A 20,007-nucleotide genomic window follows, 5' to 3' on the forward strand; every position below is an offset into this window, starting at 1 on the left:
AAGTTTATTTAAATATAATCACCATTGGATTCAATCACGCGTTCGCAGCGATCGATCCAGGCTTGAAAGACACGCTTTAAATCATCATGAGAAAATTGCTCAAATTGCTCTCTTACAAAATTTTCAAGATCATCTGGACTCGCGAATTCGCGTCCTTCAGCTCTCTTTTTTAGCGTGCCGAATAAATAAAAGTCAGAGGGTGCAATATCAGGTGAATAAATTGGGTTTGGAACAACTTTGACATTGTTTTCCAACAAGTAATTCATTACCTTATGACTTTTGTGAACTCTTGAATTATCAAAATGAATTGCAAACTTTTGTTTTTGTTGTTTGGATTTCTCAAACTCATCAGAATTGATAATTTGAGTAAGAACATTGTCAATTAGATACTGAGCATTCATCGTATTAGGTTTTTGAAGAATATCAATTGCGATGATGCCATTCACGCCCCAAAAAACCGACAACATCATCATTAGTGTGTCAATTTTTTTCTTCGGGAATGTTTGCGGATTTTCATCCTTCGGGATCCACATGATTTTGGCTTCTGTTGCATATTGAAACCAAGACTCGTCCCCTGTTACTAAAAAGCGAAACTTCTTGGATTGATACACACCCAATATAGAGAGGAGCTCTTTCGAAGATTGGACTCTAGATTTTTTTTGAACTGAATTAAGGTTGTGCGGAACCCAACGTGTATACGCTAGTTTGTAGTTCAAATAATTGTGCAGATAATAACTGACTGTTGTACGTGGTATCTTTGTCATCTCCTCTATCCTTCTGAGTGATGCTCTTGGGTCTTCATCTAGCGCTTGAAGAATTGCTTTGATTTTTCTTTGATCCGGCAATTTTTTGTCAATTTTTATGATGGGCGCCTTTTTGTTCATGAAGTGATACATCCTAACATGATACGTTACAGTGGAATAGCTAGGAGCATCCATACCGAAGCATTTTACCAATGTCTCGTAGATTTTTTTACAGTCTTTGCATTTTTTTGCAAGAGCGAGGATGTTTTCTTTATGATTCATTAAAAAAATGAAAAAAATCCCGCCAAAATTTCCCGCGAAACCGCCTCTTGTCTCAAAATTCATTTTATATCCCGGCATGGCGCCAAAATACAAAATACTCATCATATACATATATTCATATTTTTTATTATATATTTATAATCAGCATATATCTCCTTTAATAGTCTCATATAGAGCGCTGTGCTAAACGCACCTTTGGACACCCTATATATATTTGAGATGACGCGAATAAATTAGAATAGTTGTGACATTTTTCCCGGGCTTATAAATAAGCTCGAAAAAGTATCAAGCAGCTATTAAAATATATATATTCACTTTTTATTTGTCGTCCCTCATCTCAAAAAGTGACTAATATTGCTTATATAACTTCTTATATAAAGGAAGATTTTTATTATTGTGTTTTGGAAGTTCTAAGAATGTCCAATATGTATAAAGCAAAAGAAAGTTTTGATTCCTTTTATCAGAGAGTTCAATATAAATTTCTTGCAATTCGTGGTTCTAATAAAATTGTTGAAGTAGATCCTGATACACGATTGGTTTGTTTTAATAATAATAATTCAAAAATTTTACACTTTTATTGCATTTTATACAGGTGTGAACCTTGTATAAAAAGGAGATAAAAGTGCAAACCCAAAAAAATATTCCCAAATTCAATTTTAAATAATTGCTTTTTGCACACCAAGTAACAGCAATTTATCATTTCGATAACATTAAAATTAAAATAATTACTGTAACATAATTTATCATTTCGATAACATTAAAATTAAAATAATTACTGTAAAATTTTAACTTTTTTGACAAAATCGGGGCTCATTAGCCACGATATTTCTGATGTTTACATTAGCCAAAAATCGAAACTCAATTAAACGTTTATCATATATGATATAAATAAGCACTAGATCTAATTTGATGATAAATGTATGATAAAAATACATTTCTTTCTTTCCAAAAAAATTGCAAAAAGCAAAAAACGAGTTTTTATATGTAAAAAAAGGTTAAAATCTTTGCTAAGGTTTTTTTTGGGAAATGGCTATAGCCAGCGGTTTTTTAGCCATGCGAAATCCCTACTCTAACTTAAATTAAGTAACTTGGAAATTTAATAAATTGAAAGAAAAACCGTAAACTAAATTTTTCTTTAACATGTTTGATTTCTATTTTTACGCATTGCTTGTGATAATGATATTATTAATATTCATGTCGTGCTTAGATAAACATTTCTTCAGTATGTTACAAAATATTAATAATGAAAAATACGTCCAATCATTCCTTTTGCAGCAACCAAAGATATCTTATTATATAAGAACAAAAGATGGTTCAAGATATAATAAAAGGTATGATTTTAACTATGGTTCATGGAAATATAATCCTTTAAATATTTCAAATAAAGAAACGGTTGTTTATCTATTGAAGGAAAAATATATATTCACTGATAAAGCAAAAGAAAGTTTTGATTCCTTTTATCAGAGAGTTCAATATAAATTTCTTGCAATTCGTGGTTTTAATAAAATTGTTGAAGAAGAACCTGATACACGATTGGTTTGTTTTAATAATAATAAATCAAAAATAATCAATTTTATGGTATGCAAAAATGGTCAATATTTATATTTATTCTTAAGATTATTCAGATTACATATAATATTCGAAAAACTGTTTTTAAAACTAGTTGATAAAAATATCGAAATTACAGTTGAAAAATTTATCTCATTAGATCCAGAAGAGTTTCAATATAAATACATGGAATATTATCCTACTTCCAAACGATTAAAACCGAGATTTGAAAGGATGGAATTGCTCGGGTTGGATGTCATATCTGTTTTTTTGGTAATGTTTCTATTTGTATTGATTGGAGTGTATTTTGATCTTTTTCGAGATGATAATCTGGAATATGTTCCAGATTGGGATTTTTTATATTAGAATATATTTTATATTCATCAGATAAGAAACACTTCGACGAAAAAAAAAAAGGTAGTGGGGCTTCCAGGGGCTGCGCCCCTTCTAGCCCTGAAGATGTTTAGTATAAAACCGCTTTTTAACTTCACTTAAAATGCCACGTAAGCTACGTAAGAATATACGTAAGAGGAAGAGAGCATTGAAACATCCAATAGTAAAACTGACACCACAACAACAGTTGCAACAACAAATGCTGAATGACCCCACTATGTTGCAACAAATGTCAAGCAATCCTATGCTTTTAAACCGAGTTGTTGGTGCACAGAGTGGAGGTTTAAGAGCGGCACTTTTAGCGAAAATGGCAGGCTATGGTGGAGCTGCAGACGGAACAGCTTATAACCCTCAAAGTCAAATGAATTTGAGTTCACTCAAAAATCAAATATCAGATGTCAAAAAGTCAAACATAGACATACAGAAACAAATAAGTGAAAACGAAAAGAAACTAGAATATGACAGACACACAAAGAAACTCAATGAGTTAAACGTAGAGAAAAAGAAGAAAGAAGAACAACTGAAAGAACTAAGTACAGAGGAATATGCGAAAAAAGTGTCAGAAAAAGCAGCAGAAGTAGCAAAAATGGAACAAGATGTTATAAATTTGAAAAACCATACTACTCAATATAAAGTACTGAAAGATGAAGAGATAAAACAAAAAGCCCTGAAGACATATATGGATAGCGATGAGTATAAAAAAGAAGTTGAAGCAAATGTAAAGGCAGAAAAACTTTTACAGTTGCAAAACCAAACCGTACAGTATGAAAACTTAGCACAAGAAAGTAAAAATAACGACGCAGCCATGCAAAAGGCAATGAAAAGCGCAGAATATATAAAAGCTAAAATGACTGGTTAGATGCCCAAGCCAACGCTAAAGCAGCCCAACTTATAGGGTCAATAAGGACAAAAATACAAGCGGATGAAGACAGTTCAAATGAAGCTTTAACAAATGCTGACTTTAAGAACGCCTTCGAAGCTCTTCATAGTAAGGTGAAACAAGTGAACGATTTCTCATCTGGAAAGAAACTGAAGTCTGAAGGTTTCGACAAAGAGTTAAGAGAAGTAGCACAAAATATGACGAAAATAACAGATGCAGCAACGAGACAGGCAGTTCAAAGCGCCTATGACGCCGTTAGAGCAACTGTTGTGGAAATCAAGAAAAAGAGTTACAACAGACCAAAACAGACCTAGTAAATGCTTTCTTAAAAACGAAAAGTCAGGTAGGACATTATGCTGCAGATGGAACATATGTGCCAGCTGGTGGAACTTATATACCACCAAACCCTCCAAGAGAAGCACCTGCACCAGGACTACCTAAAACATTTACATCGTCACATGGACACAGACACAGGCATGCACCAAAACCAACACAACAACCAACAGTTCAAAATCCAGCACAACAACAACCAACACAACAACCAGCACCACAACAACAACCAGCACAACAACCACCTCCACAACCAGCACAGCAACCAACAGTTCAAAACCGCACAACAACAACCACAAACAGAGCAAGGACATAAAAGAAGTAGAGAACAAGGAAACCAAGATTTCTTAAAAATGCTTAAAGAAGACTATGGTTACCCAGATACTCTTGACTTAGTGACAGATATAAAGAAGCTATTAGAAAGTTCAAGAAGGAAATACTGACCCGAACCTATTTAGCTTTATGGTTCAGCACCAAATGGGATATAATTTCAAACCTGGAAAATACAAGCTCGCTAAGGATATGATTTAATAGCATATCATCCAAATGACATGAACGAATTTACTCCGAGATATTTGGTGTCAGAGATAAATGATGATTCAACTATCTTCATGAAACGCGTAAAAAATAGAGACGGAACGAAAGAACAAAGGCTTATGAATGCGGATGACTTAAATAGGGAACTTGTTGAAAACGGTCTCGGAATATATGAAATGCCAGCAGATGAGGTACAAGAAACTCCACAGGAAGAAGTTCAGATACAACCAGACATGGAAGAAATAGTTCAGCAAACAACAGCTAGAAGAGCCTGAAGGAAACGAACAAGTCCCTCCTTTGGAAACTAACTTCACAGAACTAGATGAAGATTTGGAACAGCCGAAAAATCTTGACCCTCAACAAGAGTATGAGGTGAATATGGAATCTTCCAAGAGTCTAAAAAAAATTCGGCTGACATAGTAGAAGAATATCGAAAAATGTTTGCCGACATACAAAAGACTCCAACACCAGATGAAAATATTCAGCATAGAATGGAAGTACTGAAAGAAAATGTACACAAATACAACAACCCTTTTTACTTACGACCAATAACGTTCAATCTTTGGCTGAACTCGGTGAAAATAAAAGGTTAAATTTCAACAAAACATATAGAAATGAAACATTGTTTAAAGTTCATTCAGAACCTAACCAAGATGGAAACAAACTACTTTTGTTTCTGCAGACGATGGAACTACAATGAGATGGGGTCATAAAGCTAACCCGGATAGGTGGTTCATAAACTTACAACCACAATTCCAAGAAGTTGTAGACGCAATGGGAAGGCAATGGTGAACCAGATATAGCTGGTATTTTCAAGCGCGGCTTTAATGCCATTGAAAGATATGAAACATGCAGATATTTTGGACCAGTATGAAATGAACATGGCTGATGGAAATATAACACCTGACGTTCTAGAACATTTATCTCAAAGAACTACACAGAACCATAGAGATGGTATATTTGGTGAAGAGTTTAGAAAGAAAGTTAGGGAGAGCGAAGGAAGAGAACTATTGTACATGACCTTGCAAACGAAAGTTTACAAAATGTCATAAAAACTTACTTTGCAGACAATGAACCGAGAAGGGATGAATATTTAAGAAAACTCAAACGGACAGTACCAAATGAAATGTTAGTATTGAAAAAACATGTTCCTTGACAAAATAAAACCAACTACAGAAATAAATGACGCAAGCCTGAAACGTTGGGTAAAAGCTTTCCCGTTCACAAAAGATATTATTGGTTACATGGAAAGAAAACCAGAATGGCTACAAAAACATATATTTGGAAACGAGCTTATTCCATATGGACAAGCTCTGTTTGAAGAGCTTGAACCGGAAACTCAGGAAAGAGTCATGCAAACAATACGCGAAGACTCAAATACAAACCATGACAAAATCTTTCTAGGATATAGGTTACCTGAGATGGGCGACCAGAGCCAAAGGCAAAAAGGACATGGGAAATTTACAACATACTAGGTGAACATGAGGCAAAGATGCAACAACTTGAAGCAGAGGGCAAGTTACCAAAGCGACACCAAAGAAGAAGAGAAGAGTAGAACAAAGTGAAAGTAGTGAAGAAGTAACTTCATCTAGTGAAAGTAGTGGCAATGAAGGAAAAAGAAGAGTTAAAAACTCAGCCAGGAAGAAAGTAAAGCTTGGTCCACGTGGGTTCTATTATGACACATAAATCCAACTATTCTATATTTTTACCCATATGAAATGTACGCCGCTCAGAATATAACGCCAACAGTTTTGGATGCCATGAATGGAAATGTTTCCGAATGGTATAACGAATGCGACAATGCCATTAGAAGGTCAGAAATAGTTCCTGGAACTTACGAATATACAACTGCTGTTTCTTTATGGAAATGTAGGTGAGTTTGGTGAAGGTTCTTCAACAACAGTAGATATTGCTTGCGACAGGTTTCACATTATTTCTATTGACAACTCATTCTTATACGTGGAACAAGACATTGAAATAAAACCTTCTGCCAAGTTGTCTGACAAGAAAGGTTGCAATGGAATTTTCTATGTCGGATACCAATATGCTCCAGAAGTTTTCATGGGATATAAGAATATATTCTAACTCTGACTTAGTTCAAAACAGTAACATGGGCAAACTATGAATGGTTCGCTTTGAGAAACTCAGTACAACCACAAGCTAGAGAACAAACAGACCAATATGCAACTATTGAGAAATAAGAAGACTTGACCCTAACGTTCCAGGAGTTTATGTTAACCTTTCTGGTTCAGATGGAACTGCTGCCACTAAAGTAAAACTGAAACTTAGAGTTCTTTGTCATCTTTCCTCATCTTCAGGTTTTTAAGATACTTGCCAAACTGGGCAGGAAAAATTTCTATCGAACTTACTCCAAGCAAAAATAACTTAGTCATTGCACCAACACAAGACCCATTCACTCTTACAGAAGTAGTGGGAACAAATAAAACGTCATTCGCCGACTTTTGCAAAGACAAAAGTTGACTTAGACTTTGGTTTCTCAAACCTCAACACTGAAGTAAACTATTATTTCAATGCTGCTGGAACTGCTTGGGACCCAGTTAAGTTCACATGCGAAAAATTTGAATGCAAGAGAATAGAAAGCAGACTTGCAGTCTATATGTTGGACCCAGATATTTCAAATGCTTTAGCTGCCAAATATATTGCAGTTCCACTTATGTTCCCTATACACCAAATATCTGTCAAAGACTTTGCAGGTGAAGTTGGAAACCAAAGTGCTGACCCAGGTGCAAGAACAGATATTGCTTTAACAACTGCAATGAAACATGCAGATACTATGTTTGTACTGTTCAGACGAACTATAAATGACTATTCTTGTTTCTACAACCCCGGTATTAAATATCATATAAACATAGATGGCAAATATTATCCAAGAGAAGAATATTCTACAGTTGAGGATATGAGGTCATACAACTTGACATTAGATGCTATGAACTTTAACAACAATTTCACAACAACCATTAACCCTGAAATGCAAAGTTCTATTATGCCATATGTGAAAGTATGGACTCATACAGGAGGTCAAAAAACTCAATATACAAATGGAGACCGTTCAAACTTTTGGCTTGGCATTCCATTTGCTGACTCAGAAGACTTTATGGGTGGTATTTCAACTGTTGGTACTGTACAAATACAATATACTGGTGACAGAGACGGTCCAGATGAACTGAGAGCAAAGAAGTTTACAAAACCAATAGCACTTTTCACAGAAGATGCTCTTTTGAAGATTCGTTCGATGAAACCTGCTGGGGCTCCTCAGATTGGCATAACGACAGCTTCCATCGAGCAGATTTTGGCAGCAGGTCAGTAAGTTGTTCTTGAACTGACTTCTCTCCGTCAAATATTGACAGTACGCCAGTTTTGACATAATATTGTATTATAAACTTACCTTTAGAAATATCTGTAAGTTTTGAAGTTATATTTTTGTCTGCTTCAAGAACTTTCACCATTTCAGTTATACCAACTTTCTTTGCTTTATGAAAATATTTTGGTTCAGCAAAGACTGCTATTCTATAACATTTTCCATTGTTTGTATAAAGAACTATTCTATCAATGAACTTGTATTGTTTGTGTGTGTAAACTTTGTTTTGCTTCAATTCGAAGAGATACTCAAATACGTCCATCTTTTTATTCTAAGTAAAATGTCATTTCCGAAAAATAGAAGCGTAAGTGTTTCAAAAGGTTTAATGGCGGTGGCAGATGTGAAGTTAAATTCACCAACTCAAACAAACAGTCAAAGTGTTGTTGTCAATGTCAAAGAAAGAGATGTTGAAGTGGGGAAACCATACGAAGACGAAGATGGTATAACAATAGTTCCTGTAAAAGAACAACCAACATACCCTGAAGTTAGCAGAGACTTAAGTTCTGTTGCAGATATTCGAAACGACTACCAACAACTGAAAGACAAACTTCAAACTCAGGAGAAGATTTGTCAAGCTTTAGGTATAATGTTAAACTTGGTCGAACACAACCCTGTAAAAGTGAACTCATATGTCATTGCACCTCATGAAGTTTTGAAAGAACTATTGAAACTTTTGACAGAGGCAGACGATATAAACATCAAAGAAATAGAACCCGACGTTAGTTGCTGTGGTGTTTCATATAATGTCATTGACAAGATATACGTTATGAAAGGAGGTGAAACGTTGAACTTAAAATATAGTTTCCCAGACGTTATAAAAATATTTGACGACCACAACATTTCATTAAAATTTATTTGCTAAGTAAATGGCAGAAGACATAGTGGTTTATACTATTACGACTAAAAACCCTGAGTCATATAATTCTATAACAACAAACTTACAAAGTCCTCAAGGACGATATTGTAAACTAACCTTAAACACAATGACGACTAAAGCTTGTTTTGCTCTTTTGACACCAGAAGATTTTATTGTTGTGAATGGTAAAAAATACTCCTTTGAAGATACTTACTCAGATATACCACCAACAGGTTTTGTTGACTTATTTAATACTTTAAGTACGGGTGTAACATGTGCTGCAACTAGAGCAGGTTTCATTATGTTTGGATGTCCGACTGAGTTTACTATAAACAATATGAGCTATAATACAAAACTTATATCTGGTTTTTACTACCAACAGTTTCCTATAACAGGAAAAGGTGTCATACAAGGAATGTCTATTCCATTGACGTTAAGTACACCTATTTTATATATTGTTTCAAACTTAGGTTCAAAGTGCTATTCGAATGTCGACAGAAACTACTATGACCAAAAGATACTTATGCGTATAAATAACACATTCTCTGCTGGTTTGCCTATTGTCCATTCGAATGCAGAGTTTTCAGCTTTAGTAAACTCAAACACTTTAGCAAACATAAACTTAACCTTAGTTGACGCAAACTTTGTTCCTGTAAAACTTTTATGTCCTATGTATTTGTCAATGACGGCAGAAAGTTTCGAATTGGAAGATGCAACTGGTGAAAGTATTGTATTACAAGAACAACTTCAACAACAAATAGCTCAAGAACAACAAATGCAACAAATAGCTCAAGAATAAAAAAAATATTTTTTTTATTTTTATAAAAATGTACAGAATAGATGTTTCAGATTTTTATGACTTCCAAACATTCAGAAATATGTGTCCATTTCGAGACTATAACAAAGCAGTCGAGAATTTGAAACGTTTAGTCATTTATGTCGACTCTGCCCCAGAATGTTATGTTATGAAAGAATGGGATGTAGTCTTTAACAAACCTAAAGCGACAATAGTTTCAGAACAAGAATGTAAACAGAAACTTAAGAAAATAAAAGTCGTACAAGTTGGCATGAAGATGTTAGATGCTTGGGATATCTTATTGTCAAAGTTAGAAGATTTTTCAGTTCGTGGTATAAAGTTCTATACACCATCTCCAAACTTCTATTCTATCTTCACTGGATATAAATACGAACAAGTAGAATGGAAAGAAAATGTTATAGAAGCTTGGTTAGACCATGTCAAAGAAATTATATGCAATGGAAACGAAAAGGTTTATGAGTATATCTTATGTTGGTTTGCAAACATCTTACAACATCCAAGTGCTAAAAATGAAACTGCTCTCATTATAATTGGAAAACAAGGAACAGGTAAGAACACATTCTTTACAGATATCTTATGCAAACTGTTAGAGGGCTATTCGAACCCTAATATGACAAACTTAGAAAACATCTGCGGTAAATTTAACTCTTCAATAGAGAATATGAAACTTATAGTATGTAACGAACTTCAAAGTATAGATACAACAAAAGTTTTGAACTCAGATGCTTTGAAGAGTCTTATAACAGACAAAGTTGGAGTTGTTGAAAGAAAATATAAAGACCAAAGAGTTTGTGAAAATGTTGCAAATTTCATTATGGTTTCAAACAATGCTGTTCCGATGAAGTTAGAAAGTTCTGACAGAAGATATGTAGTTGTCAGAACGTCAGATTCTCATATGCAAGATACAGAATATTTTGACGACTTAGCAGAAACTTTGACATCTGACTTTTACAACCACTTGTTCTCATATTTTATGACATTAGATATTTCAAAGTTCAATCAAGACAAATTCCACATACCGAAGAGAGACAAACATTGTTAGAAGCAAACAAGAGTGTATATGAACTGTTCATAGATGAAACTGACTTTGAGTGTTTAGATGAAAGGTCATTGTACGATTCGTATAAACAATATTGTCAAGAGTATGGTTATATGACAGCGTCTAAACGTACATTCTTGGCAAATGTCAAAAGTCTTTTAGACGTACAGAATGGTGTATATACAAAGAAAAATTTTTCTGAGTAAATTTAAAAAAAAATATTTTTTTTTATCCGATAGAAAAGATGACAAAATTCATCTCAGTAAACAAGTACATGTCAGGACTTAAAGAAGAACTAGACCATTCACATATTTGAATGTTTACTTCTACCATTTTGAAAAGTCTTCATTCAGCAAAGTTTGGAACATCGAACCAGTTAAGTTTTGCTATTGTGACTAAAAATGGTGCGAAATTTGAAGACTTAGACATAGAAGGTTTGTTAACAGTCAAAGAAAGTTTTGACAGAAGGTTCTCAAACCTTAAAGAAGGCAAAGCATACAAACTTGTTATACCTTATGAACCAAAGAAAGCAGACGACTATGAATATTATGAGTCTAAGATAGTTGAAGTTCAAGGTAAATTGGGTAAAAAGATTTTAGAGTCTAAGCCAGTGTTTGCTCCTAAAGAGGAAGAGAACATTGACATTGACCCAGAAATGTTCTAAAAAATAAAATTTTATTTTTACATGTCAAATTTTTCTTCTCTGGCTCTGGTTCTTTCTTCTCTCTCTTCTACTTTCTTTTCTTTCTTTTCTCTCTTCTTCTTTTCTGGTGGAGTTATGTCAAACTTCTCAGAACCATATTTTTGTAAAAGTTCTTTGTCCTTTAATAGCTCTTCTATTCTGTTTTCTATTTCATCTTCAAGAACAGCGCATGTGTCTTCTTTGCATTCTAAGAAGTTTTGTTGGACTTCATCTCTCCAAGAGGCGTCATCTCTGTCAACAAGTCTGTCATTGACAAATTTTAAGACTGCTCTGCTTAATGTTTTATGGTTCTTGTCATATTCCAGAAACAGAACTTTAGAACAAATTCACCTTTCTTGTTTACACTATGTAAGATTTTATGGTCGACAGATGTTTTGCTGTCAAAAAGTTTGTCTCGAATATAGATAGCGAAATCGCTAGACATTTTCTAAAAATAAAATTTTAATTTTTCTAAAAAATGTTAGAAAAAAAGTTTGCTGACATTGACAAGAAATTTGAGAATGTTTTAAATAAGAACAAGAGGAAGTTGGAAAATGCTCAGATAAAACCCATACATGACAAGTTCTTATTTGCTCAGAATGGTATAACAGGTCTAATTGCACCACCTGGGTCGGGTAAGACTTTCACTTATCTTAAAATGGCTGCACAACAACAAGAACTAGATGAGAAGAACCCATTCTATGAGTTAGTTGTTATTTGTAGTACTTCTGGTCAATTTGACCAAACCGTCAATTCGTTCAAAGATATTATAAAGAAGTCTAAGTTAGTATGTATAAAAGACTCTGAGTTGTTAGATTGGATAAAGAAGTACCAAAGAAGAGTTTTGAAGTACAATGCTATAAATGAGTATGTCAATTCGAAGTTTAAAGACCCAAATGAGGAAATGCAGAGAATATTAGAGAAGAAACACTTCAGAAACAAACAGAAAGAGATAGAATACATTTCGAAGAAATTGCAATCTTACGATTGGAAGACTTACCCTCACAGATGTCTTCTTATCTTAGATGATTTCGCCTCTCATCCTTTGTTAAAGAATAGAGAACAAGATATGTGTCGAATTCTTAAGAAGCTCAGACACTTTAACATCTCAGTTGTCATTTGTGTACAGACAGCAAAGAGTTTAAGTAAGGATGTAAAGAGAATACTTACTGACATTGTACTTTTCCCCGGATTGTCCGAAGACGATTTCATGGAACTTATGAAAGAGTCCATGGCAGGTAAGTTTGACAGACATGAACTATGGGAGAAGTACAAAGTCATACAAGACCCTCATACTTCTTTCAGAATTCATATCTACGCGAACAAAGTTCAAATTGTAAAAAGTCAAGCGTAAAAATGTAAGTGTTTTAGTCTTAGTCTGTTGTGGTTCTGCAGCTTTCGGTTCTTCTGGCTTTGGAAGACATTCAGGAAGAGGAACGTCAGTCATCCGTTTGTGTCCTGTCGGAAGGAAGAACTTTTCCTGTTGGAAGGAAAAACTTTTTCTGTCGGAAGGAAAAACTTTTTCTGTCGGAAGGAAAAACTTTTTCTGAAGTTCGACCAAAAAGTTCTCAATTTTCGAAAATTTGAATGGTTTACGGACGAACAACAGGAAATTTTTTTCCAGTTGTCGGGAAATTTTTTTCCAGTTGTCGGGAAATTTTTTTCTTGTCGGAAGGAAGAACTTGGAATGCCAGAAGGAAGGACTCGGAATGCCAGAAGGATTTGACAAGGCAATTTACCTTATAGAGCTACCTGAGCCATCTGAAGTCAAGCTTGAAAAATAAATGGTTCATCTACTCTACTTGTTTGAAGTTGTCAAAATACTCTGTTATTTTTTCCTTTAACAATGACAAATCTTCTTTGAAGGTAAGTATTGTACAACCTTTAATATCATAGTGTGTTTGAGGTAACGTATCTTGAACTATTTGTTTCACATCTTCATTTGGTGTCATTGAAATCGGTAAGTTTTCGCGATAGAACCAATTTCTGTCAGATTTGTAAATCTTAGCAAGGTCGTAAAAGCTTTTGTTGTTTCTTCTGACTAAATGCAACATAACCATATCTCTGTCTTCTTCATTTTCCATCTCTTCAGTATAAATCATATACTTATAGTTCTTTTCCTTTCCTTTTGGTACCGAACGTGGTATTCTTTTCTGTATGTTTTTGTCTTTTGCTTCAATGACTTCATCTTTTGCTTGAAGTTTCTTTTCCATCTCTTCACGTTCTTGTCTATGAATTTCATCTAACATCATGAAAATATACCAAGCATAACGAGGTGAAGCCCACATTGCAACAGCATTTACAAGAAGTCTATGTACATACCAACCTCTCAAACCATTTGGCAAATTTTTACGATTTTCATAGAGTTTTGGCGACCCCGGAAAAAGTCGGGGTCGCTGTGCTTCGCTCAAAAGTTCTTTTGTCTGTTGGTTTTTGAACCAATCGTCTGTATGTTTGGTATCTGGAGCAAAACATGCTGTCAAAATACTTTGCATTTGGTACATGTCATCTTTGACCGAACGAATGAGACGTAACTGTTTGTTATACTGAACCCACTCGTATTCTTCATTTATGTCTTCATGAACGATAGCAGTTGTTGTGTTCTCTGTTGTTGACATATCTGTCCTTACATACAAAATAAAAAAAATATTTTATAAAAAACTAGCGTTATTTTCTATCTTGTATAAAAGACCAAAAATAAACGCTTTACATGTATTTTTCAGCAACTTCGTCAAATAATTTTATAGCTTTATCTATCTCATCTACTTCAAACGTTTCTTTACCTTTCGTGGGAGCACCATACATTTTCTCAAACTTTTCAAGTAGTTCTGTTTCAGCAGCTCTCATATCGTTAACAAACACAACCTTAACTCTATTGACTATACTGTCATATCTTTTAGTTATATTATATGTTCTTCCTATCTTATATCTCTTTGTATTGAAGTCCTTCGGTTTCTGAACGATGTAAAGTAAGCCTTCACTGCAACGTTCCGTATCGAATGAACCATATGTTATGAAGTTATATCCAACAACTGGGTCTAACCATAACAAAACTATTGGTATAAGACTTTTGTCTATAAGATATGCTGTAGTTCCATAGAATCTTACCGATATCAAAAGCTCAGGATTTCTTGTCAAAATTTTCTGAGTTGAAGCATTTCTAACCCAGTCCTTTGCTTTCTTTCCAAATGGAGATAAAATGTCTGACAAAGAATATTTCTTGTATTTCTTTGAGTATCTTACGTTTAAATCACCAATTCTAACCACTTTGGTGTCATTGTCTATCTTTTTAACTGTTTCAAACTCAGTGTTTGTCATTTTCTGTCTTTACATACAAAATAAAAAAAATATTTTATAAAAAACTAACGTTATTTTTTTATTTTGTATAAAAGATATGATTTCAGGGATTTTTTTGACGAAGTGTCAAAGTTCTCTTCGTAAAAAATAACAGTTATATAATGAAATTTGGTCATTTTTTTACGATTTTCATGAGTTTTAGGCGAGTAAGATTTTGTCCCTACTCGCTGTTTTTTACGATTTTCATGAGTTTTAGGCGAGTAAGATTTTCTATCTTGTATAAAAGATATGATTTCAGGGATTTTTTTGACGAAGTGTCAAAGTTCTCTTCGTAAAAAAATAACAGTTATATAATGAAATTTGGTCATTTTTTCACTGTTTTCATGAGTTTTAGGCGACCCTCGAAAAACCTAGGGTCGCCGTTTTTTACGATTTTCATGAGTTTTAGGCGAGTAAGATTTTCTATCTTGTATAAAAGATATGATTTCAGGGATTTTTTTGACGAAGTGTCAAAGTTCTCTTCGTAAAAATATAACAGTTATATAATGAAATTTGGTCATTTTTTTACGATTTCAGGGATTTTTTTGACGAAGTGTCAAAGTTCTCTTCGTAAAAAAATAACAGTTATATAATGAAATTTGGTCATTTTTTCACGATTTTCGTACGGAATCTCGTTCCTCGGTTTTCCTCGGGTAGCAAACATATGAGGAAATTCATGAAATTTGGTCATTTTTTCACGATTTCAGGGATTTTTTTACGATTTTCATGAGTTTTAGGCGAGTAAGATTTTTTCCGTACTCGCAATTTTTTACGATTTTCATGAGTTTTAGGCGAGTAAGATTTTTTCCGTACTCGCAATTTTTTACGATTTTCATGTGTTTTATGCAAGGCCGAAAAAAGTCGGTCTAGAGAAATTTTACGATTTTCGTACGGAATCTCTATCCTCGGTTTTCCGCGGGTAGCAAACATATGAGGAAATTCATGAAATTTGGTCATTTTTTTCAGCAAAAATATATTTTAGGTGTCACTCGGTCACTCGGTCACTCGGTCACCAGGTCCCTCGGTCCCTCGGTCAACTAACATCTTTTTGAAAATGGTGACAACATGACATTTTGACAACAGTCCAGGAAATAAACTTCATCGTATATGTTTTGTCATGTTTTCATCGTATATGTTTTGTCAAGACTTCTTCGTATATGTTTTGTCAAGACTTCAGGGATTTTTTTGACGAAGTGTCAAAGTTCTCTTCGTCAAAAATAACAGTTATATAATGAAATTTGGTCATTTTACTCAGCAAAAATATATTTCTACCATAAAGTTTTATAAGCGTTTTACATGGTATATGTTGTGATGGTTCATGACTTTAAACAGTTTTGTAGCTTCTATTTCTTCTGTCAGTATGTCAAAAGTTTTAACAATGCCGAAAGTTTCTTTATATTTCTTCTTGACGTCAGATAGAAGGAAATCGTCAGCAGTTGGATAGTTTTTGTTCAGAAATGTCAACATGTCCATTTTATCTTCTGCTGGTTTCTCTACTTCTTTCTTTAAGTCAGCATAGTCGTTTCGCATACGTTCTATCTCTTTGACAGAATAGTTATATTTCCTTGTTGCTGCTTTACATTTTGAACATTGTGGGTTCATTTTAGCATTGTACATTGAAATTTGTCCTGCTAAAACAACTAAGGCGTAAATGGTTTTCTTTAACTCAAAGGCTGCTGGTTTTATTTGTCCGTTCCATACTTTACCTCTTCTATCTTTATCTCTTATCTGCCATACACATTTTGCAACTAACGAAACAAAGTTGTCGTATGTCTTAAACTCCCCAGATTTATATATATCCATGACTTTGTGGTTGCAATGAAATCCAAGAAACTCATAGTTAACCTTACGTATGAACTTCTTTATTTCTACTGAGTCAGTTGGTCTGACTTCTATTTCATCGAATTCTGGAATTGTAAGCTTTTGTTGTTGTATTTCAGGAAGTTTAGGTAGATGTTCCACCAGGTCCTGCATTTCATAAAGATACTGTTCATTTTGTTCATCTTTTGCAGTGCAATCTAAATCTCCTTGGAGAAGTTCCTGCTTTATCTTCTGGATTTCTGTTTCGAAAGTATATGAAGAAGGAATGAAGCTTTTCATCTCTACTAACATTGAAGTTGGGTTCATGACTAACGAGTTTGGTGCTGTTGTTGCTAACATGTTCTTACAATAAAAATAAAAAATATTTTTTTAAAAAAACTAACTTTATTTTTTATTTCGGGAAAATTCATGAGTTTTGGTTGAAAAATACGGTGGAGCCAAAAGTGGCTCGACCTCAAAACAAGCATTTTGTGAAGAATATACCAACCGCCGGAATTCCGGCGGTTGCTTTTTATACAAAATTCAACGGGTGAAAGAATACGATGAAGTCTTGACAAAACATATACGAAGAAGTCATGACAAAACATTTACGTTCATGTTTGACAAAACATTTACGTTCATGTTTGACAAAACATATACGAAGAAGTCTTGACAAAACATTTACGAAGAAGTCATAACTGCCTTCCTCCTGTGTTGTTGTCAAAATGTCATGTTGTCACACTTTTTCAGAGAAGTTAAAATGACCGAGGGACCGAGGGACCGAGGGACCTGGTGACACCTAAAAACCATCTACCCTAAAATATATTTTTGCCGAATTCAATAAAAATAAATGGTTCATTTACTCACAATATTTTTGTACAAAACGACCCCAAACTTTTAACTTCTTTGCTGCAGCTTCTAATGCTATCTTAGCGAGTTCATATTCTCTAAATTCTCTCTTTAAATCTTCTTGTTCCCATTGGTCTAGTTCGTATGGAGAGTCTCTATAACCATAACACATCTCATGTTCATGTTCTATTTGTTTTTCGCACATTTTTCTAACTTCTTGTTCGAACAAAGGTTTAGCATTCTCTACTGTATCTTCAAGTTCTTCTTCATCTAATTTCTCATGAACTTTCTTGTCTATGGAGTCCATAATTTTTCCAACTGCTATACAATATTTTGGAGAAGCCCACATTGCTATATAGTTTACAAGTCTTGGGTCTACATACGTTCCTCTAACCTGTTTGATTTCATCAGGAATTCCTGCATGAATTTTGTATAAAAAGCAACCGCCGGAATTCCGGCGGTTGGTATATTCTTCACAAAATGCCTTATAATACTCTTCCCAGGACTTATTTTCCAACAACTTTCTAAAGTCTTTCCTAAACTGCTGACACATATTTGTTACATTTATATAACCATCCTTGTCTCTACGTAAGACTTCAATACCGTTATAGGTGCCTTTTGTGAATGTTTCGCCATTAGATTTGTTCGTGAACGTTTTTGCTTCGACTGTCATTTCAGTTCTTACAATAAAAATAAAAAATATTTTTTTTAAAAAACCAACTTTTTATTTTATTTCGGGAAAATTCATGAAAATTCAACGGGTGAAAAAACAGGTGAGAAAAGAGGTGAGATCTCACCACTTCACCTAAAATATATTTTTTGGTGGTACGTCGGACATTGTTCTGAAACAGTGCAAATATTGTCTTGAAACAGTACAAATATTGTTCTGAAACAGTACAAGACTAGTTCTGAGATCTAACCATCTCACCTAAAATATATTTTTGGGTCATTTACGCTCATTACGATGAAGTCATGACAAAACATTTACGAAGAAGAAGTTTATTTCCTGGACTGTTGTCAAAATGTCATGTTGTCTCATTTTTTCAGAGAAGTTAAAATGACCGAGGGACCGAGGGACCTGGTGACACCTTCAGTTCTTCAAAACATTTACGAAGAAGTCTTGACAAAACATGTACGTTCATGTTTGACAAAAACATTTACGAAGAAGTTTATTTCCTGTGTTGTTGTCAAAATGTCATGTTGTCAGTAATTTTAAGAGAAGTTAAAATTACCTGGTAGCACATGGTAACATGGTAGCACCTTCAGTTCTTCAAAACATTTACGATGAAGTCATGACAAAACATATACGTTCATGTTTGACAAAACATTTACGAAGAAGTCTTGACAAAACATATACGTTCATGTTTGACAAAACATGTACGAAGAAGTCTTGACAAAACATTTACGAAGAAGTTTATTTCCTGGACTGTTGTCTAAATGTCATGTTGTCACACTTTTTCAGAGAAGTTAAAATGACCGAGGGACCTGGCTCCACCTAAACTTTATTTTTCAATACTTTTTCAGCACTTTTCCGTAGTTGTATATGAAAGACAATTCGAGATAAAAGTCATAGTACAATGGAATAATATGCTGCACACCATTTGTTGTGAACCAAACTTGAAAGTCAGAGAAACTGTTACTAGGTGGTTCGTAGAATTTAGAAGCAAAGTCATAAAAGTCCTTACCAATACTTAGAAAACTATTGTTGCTTGAACTGAAACTTGCATGACACATAACATTTTGAGGGTCAAACACGTTTCTATAAACTGTCAAATCTGCTGGTGGAAGTATAAATTTAAATGGACCATCTGGTGGTAATGGTTCGTTCTGGTTTAGTAACCGAAGAAATTGTGCCCAAGAACGTTTGTCTACTTTCCAAAATAAAAACTCTGTATCTCTTGGAGGGTTAATTTCAATCTTTTGAAATGAAACGGTGGAGTTCATCTTGTCATATTCTAGTTTCAGATAGTATGTTCCATTTAGTAAAGAGTCGTATTTTTCTTGAAATTCCCAATAGTATTTGTTCATTTGAGTTTGAAAGTCATTTAGAGTTTTCTCAAGACTTTCGTCTGAACGAACTGTAAAGATTCTCATTTCGTCAAATTTGTCTATTAGACCATCAGAACCTTTATACTGCCCATGAAAATATACTGCGAACATAAATGCGTTAGTTCTATTTGAAAACAAAACTCTTCTAAATCCTATTGCCTTTGCATCTGAAGGACTTTGAAGCCAACGAATTGGATAGTCAAACCTGTATGCTCGGGATGAAATTTCTTCATCTGAAATAGTCCTACCAGCATTTGTAAAGATATAGTCTAACGGTTTTGTATCTACTACTTTTGTTCTTTGTTTTTCAACCTGAAGCATTTAATATATGTAAAAATATATTGTTTTAAAAACGTTTTTACTTCATATTTCTCATCTAACAAACAAGTTTCCCAACGGTCTTCTCCAACAAACTCAGCGTACATTTCAAATAAAATAAAAAAAATATTTTTTTCTTTACTTTACATAACCGCCTGCTGCCATAAGT

The 20,007-nt window shown here is 34.0% G+C and overlaps 10 protein-coding genes and 3 pseudogenes across 13 annotated transcripts, besides 2 other annotated features; 7 read left to right on the plus strand and 6 right to left on the minus strand.

Annotated features, from left to right (window-relative positions):
* Positions 1–1,232: part of a mobile genetic element that runs on past the window's edge.
* Positions 9–1,136, minus strand: TVAGG3_0909490 (Mariner transposase; the record flags this gene model as incomplete). Its single annotated transcript, XM_051251738.1, has 1 exon — positions 9–1,136. The coding sequence occupies one exon, from the start codon at positions 1,134–1,136 to the stop codon at positions 9–11; it is 1,128 nt and encodes a 375-aa protein (XP_051077312.1).
* Positions 1,233–3,069: 1,837 nt separating the features above from the next.
* On the plus strand, positions 3,070–3,322 carry TVAGG3_0909500 (protein of unknown function, DUF4106 family; the record flags this gene model as incomplete). Its single annotated transcript, XM_051251739.1, has 1 exon — positions 3,070–3,322. A coding segment is annotated over one exon (253 nt), but the record flags the coding sequence as incomplete, so codon positions are not given.
* Positions 3,323–3,645: 323 nt separating this feature from the next.
* Positions 3,646–5,035, plus strand: TVAGG3_0909510 (annotated as a pseudogene). The gene has a single exon. A coding segment is annotated over exon 1 (1,390 nt).
* Positions 5,036–5,353: 318 nt separating this feature from the next.
* Positions 5,354–20,007: part of a mobile genetic element that runs on past the window's edge.
* On the plus strand, positions 7,200–8,041 carry TVAGG3_0909530 (annotated as a pseudogene). The gene has a single exon. A coding segment is annotated over exon 1 (842 nt).
* TVAGG3_0909540 (protein of unknown function, DUF4106 family) lies at positions 8,418–8,954 on the plus strand (the record flags this gene model as incomplete). Its single annotated transcript, XM_051251740.1, has 1 exon — positions 8,418–8,954. The coding sequence occupies one exon, from the start codon at positions 8,418–8,420 to the stop codon at positions 8,952–8,954; it is 537 nt and encodes a 178-aa protein (XP_051077314.1).
* TVAGG3_0909550 (uncharacterized protein) lies at positions 8,959–9,747 on the plus strand (the record flags this gene model as incomplete). The annotated part of the gene is made up of 1 exon (XM_051251741.1): positions 8,959–9,747. One exon carries the CDS (start codon positions 8,959–8,961, stop codon positions 9,745–9,747), a length of 789 nt encoding a protein of 262 aa, XP_051077315.1.
* TVAGG3_0909560 lies at positions 9,776–11,010 on the plus strand (annotated as a pseudogene). Its single transcript has one exon. A coding segment is annotated over exon 1 (1,235 nt).
* Positions 11,965–12,840, plus strand: TVAGG3_0909570 (protein of unknown function, DUF4106 family; the record flags this gene model as incomplete). The annotated part of the gene is made up of 1 exon (XM_051251742.1): positions 11,965–12,840. One exon carries the CDS (start codon positions 11,965–11,967, stop codon positions 12,838–12,840), a length of 876 nt encoding a protein of 291 aa, XP_051077316.1.
* Positions 13,280–13,981, minus strand: TVAGG3_0909580 (KilA, N-terminal/APSES-type HTH, DNA-binding family; the record flags this gene model as incomplete). Its single annotated transcript, XM_051251743.1, has 1 exon — positions 13,280–13,981. One exon carries the CDS (start codon positions 13,979–13,981, stop codon positions 13,280–13,282), a length of 702 nt encoding a protein of 233 aa, XP_051077317.1.
* Positions 14,193–14,570, minus strand: TVAGG3_0909590 (organellar and viral DNA polymerase type B; the record flags this gene model as incomplete). The annotated part of the gene is made up of 1 exon (XM_051251744.1): positions 14,193–14,570. A coding segment is annotated over one exon (378 nt), but the record flags the coding sequence as incomplete, so codon positions are not given.
* TVAGG3_0909600 (organellar and viral DNA polymerase type B) lies at positions 16,104–16,982 on the minus strand (the record flags this gene model as incomplete). The annotated part of the gene is made up of 1 exon (XM_051251745.1): positions 16,104–16,982. The coding sequence occupies one exon, from the start codon at positions 16,980–16,982 to the stop codon at positions 16,104–16,106; it is 879 nt and encodes a 292-aa protein (XP_051077319.1).
* Positions 17,482–18,144, minus strand: TVAGG3_0909610 (uncharacterized protein; the record flags this gene model as incomplete). Its single annotated transcript, XM_051251746.1, has 1 exon — positions 17,482–18,144. The coding sequence occupies one exon, from the start codon at positions 18,142–18,144 to the stop codon at positions 17,482–17,484; it is 663 nt and encodes a 220-aa protein (XP_051077320.1).
* On the minus strand, positions 18,981–19,631 carry TVAGG3_0909620 (uncharacterized protein; the record flags this gene model as incomplete). The annotated part of the gene is made up of 1 exon (XM_051251747.1): positions 18,981–19,631. One exon carries the CDS (start codon positions 19,629–19,631, stop codon positions 18,981–18,983), a length of 651 nt encoding a protein of 216 aa, XP_051077321.1.

The sequence above is a fragment of the Trichomonas vaginalis genome, chromosome I (genome assembly GCF_026262505.1).
Source record: "Trichomonas vaginalis G3 chromosome I, whole genome shotgun sequence".
Classification (NCBI taxonomy): domain Eukaryota; phylum Parabasalia; order Trichomonadida; family Trichomonadidae; genus Trichomonas; species Trichomonas vaginalis.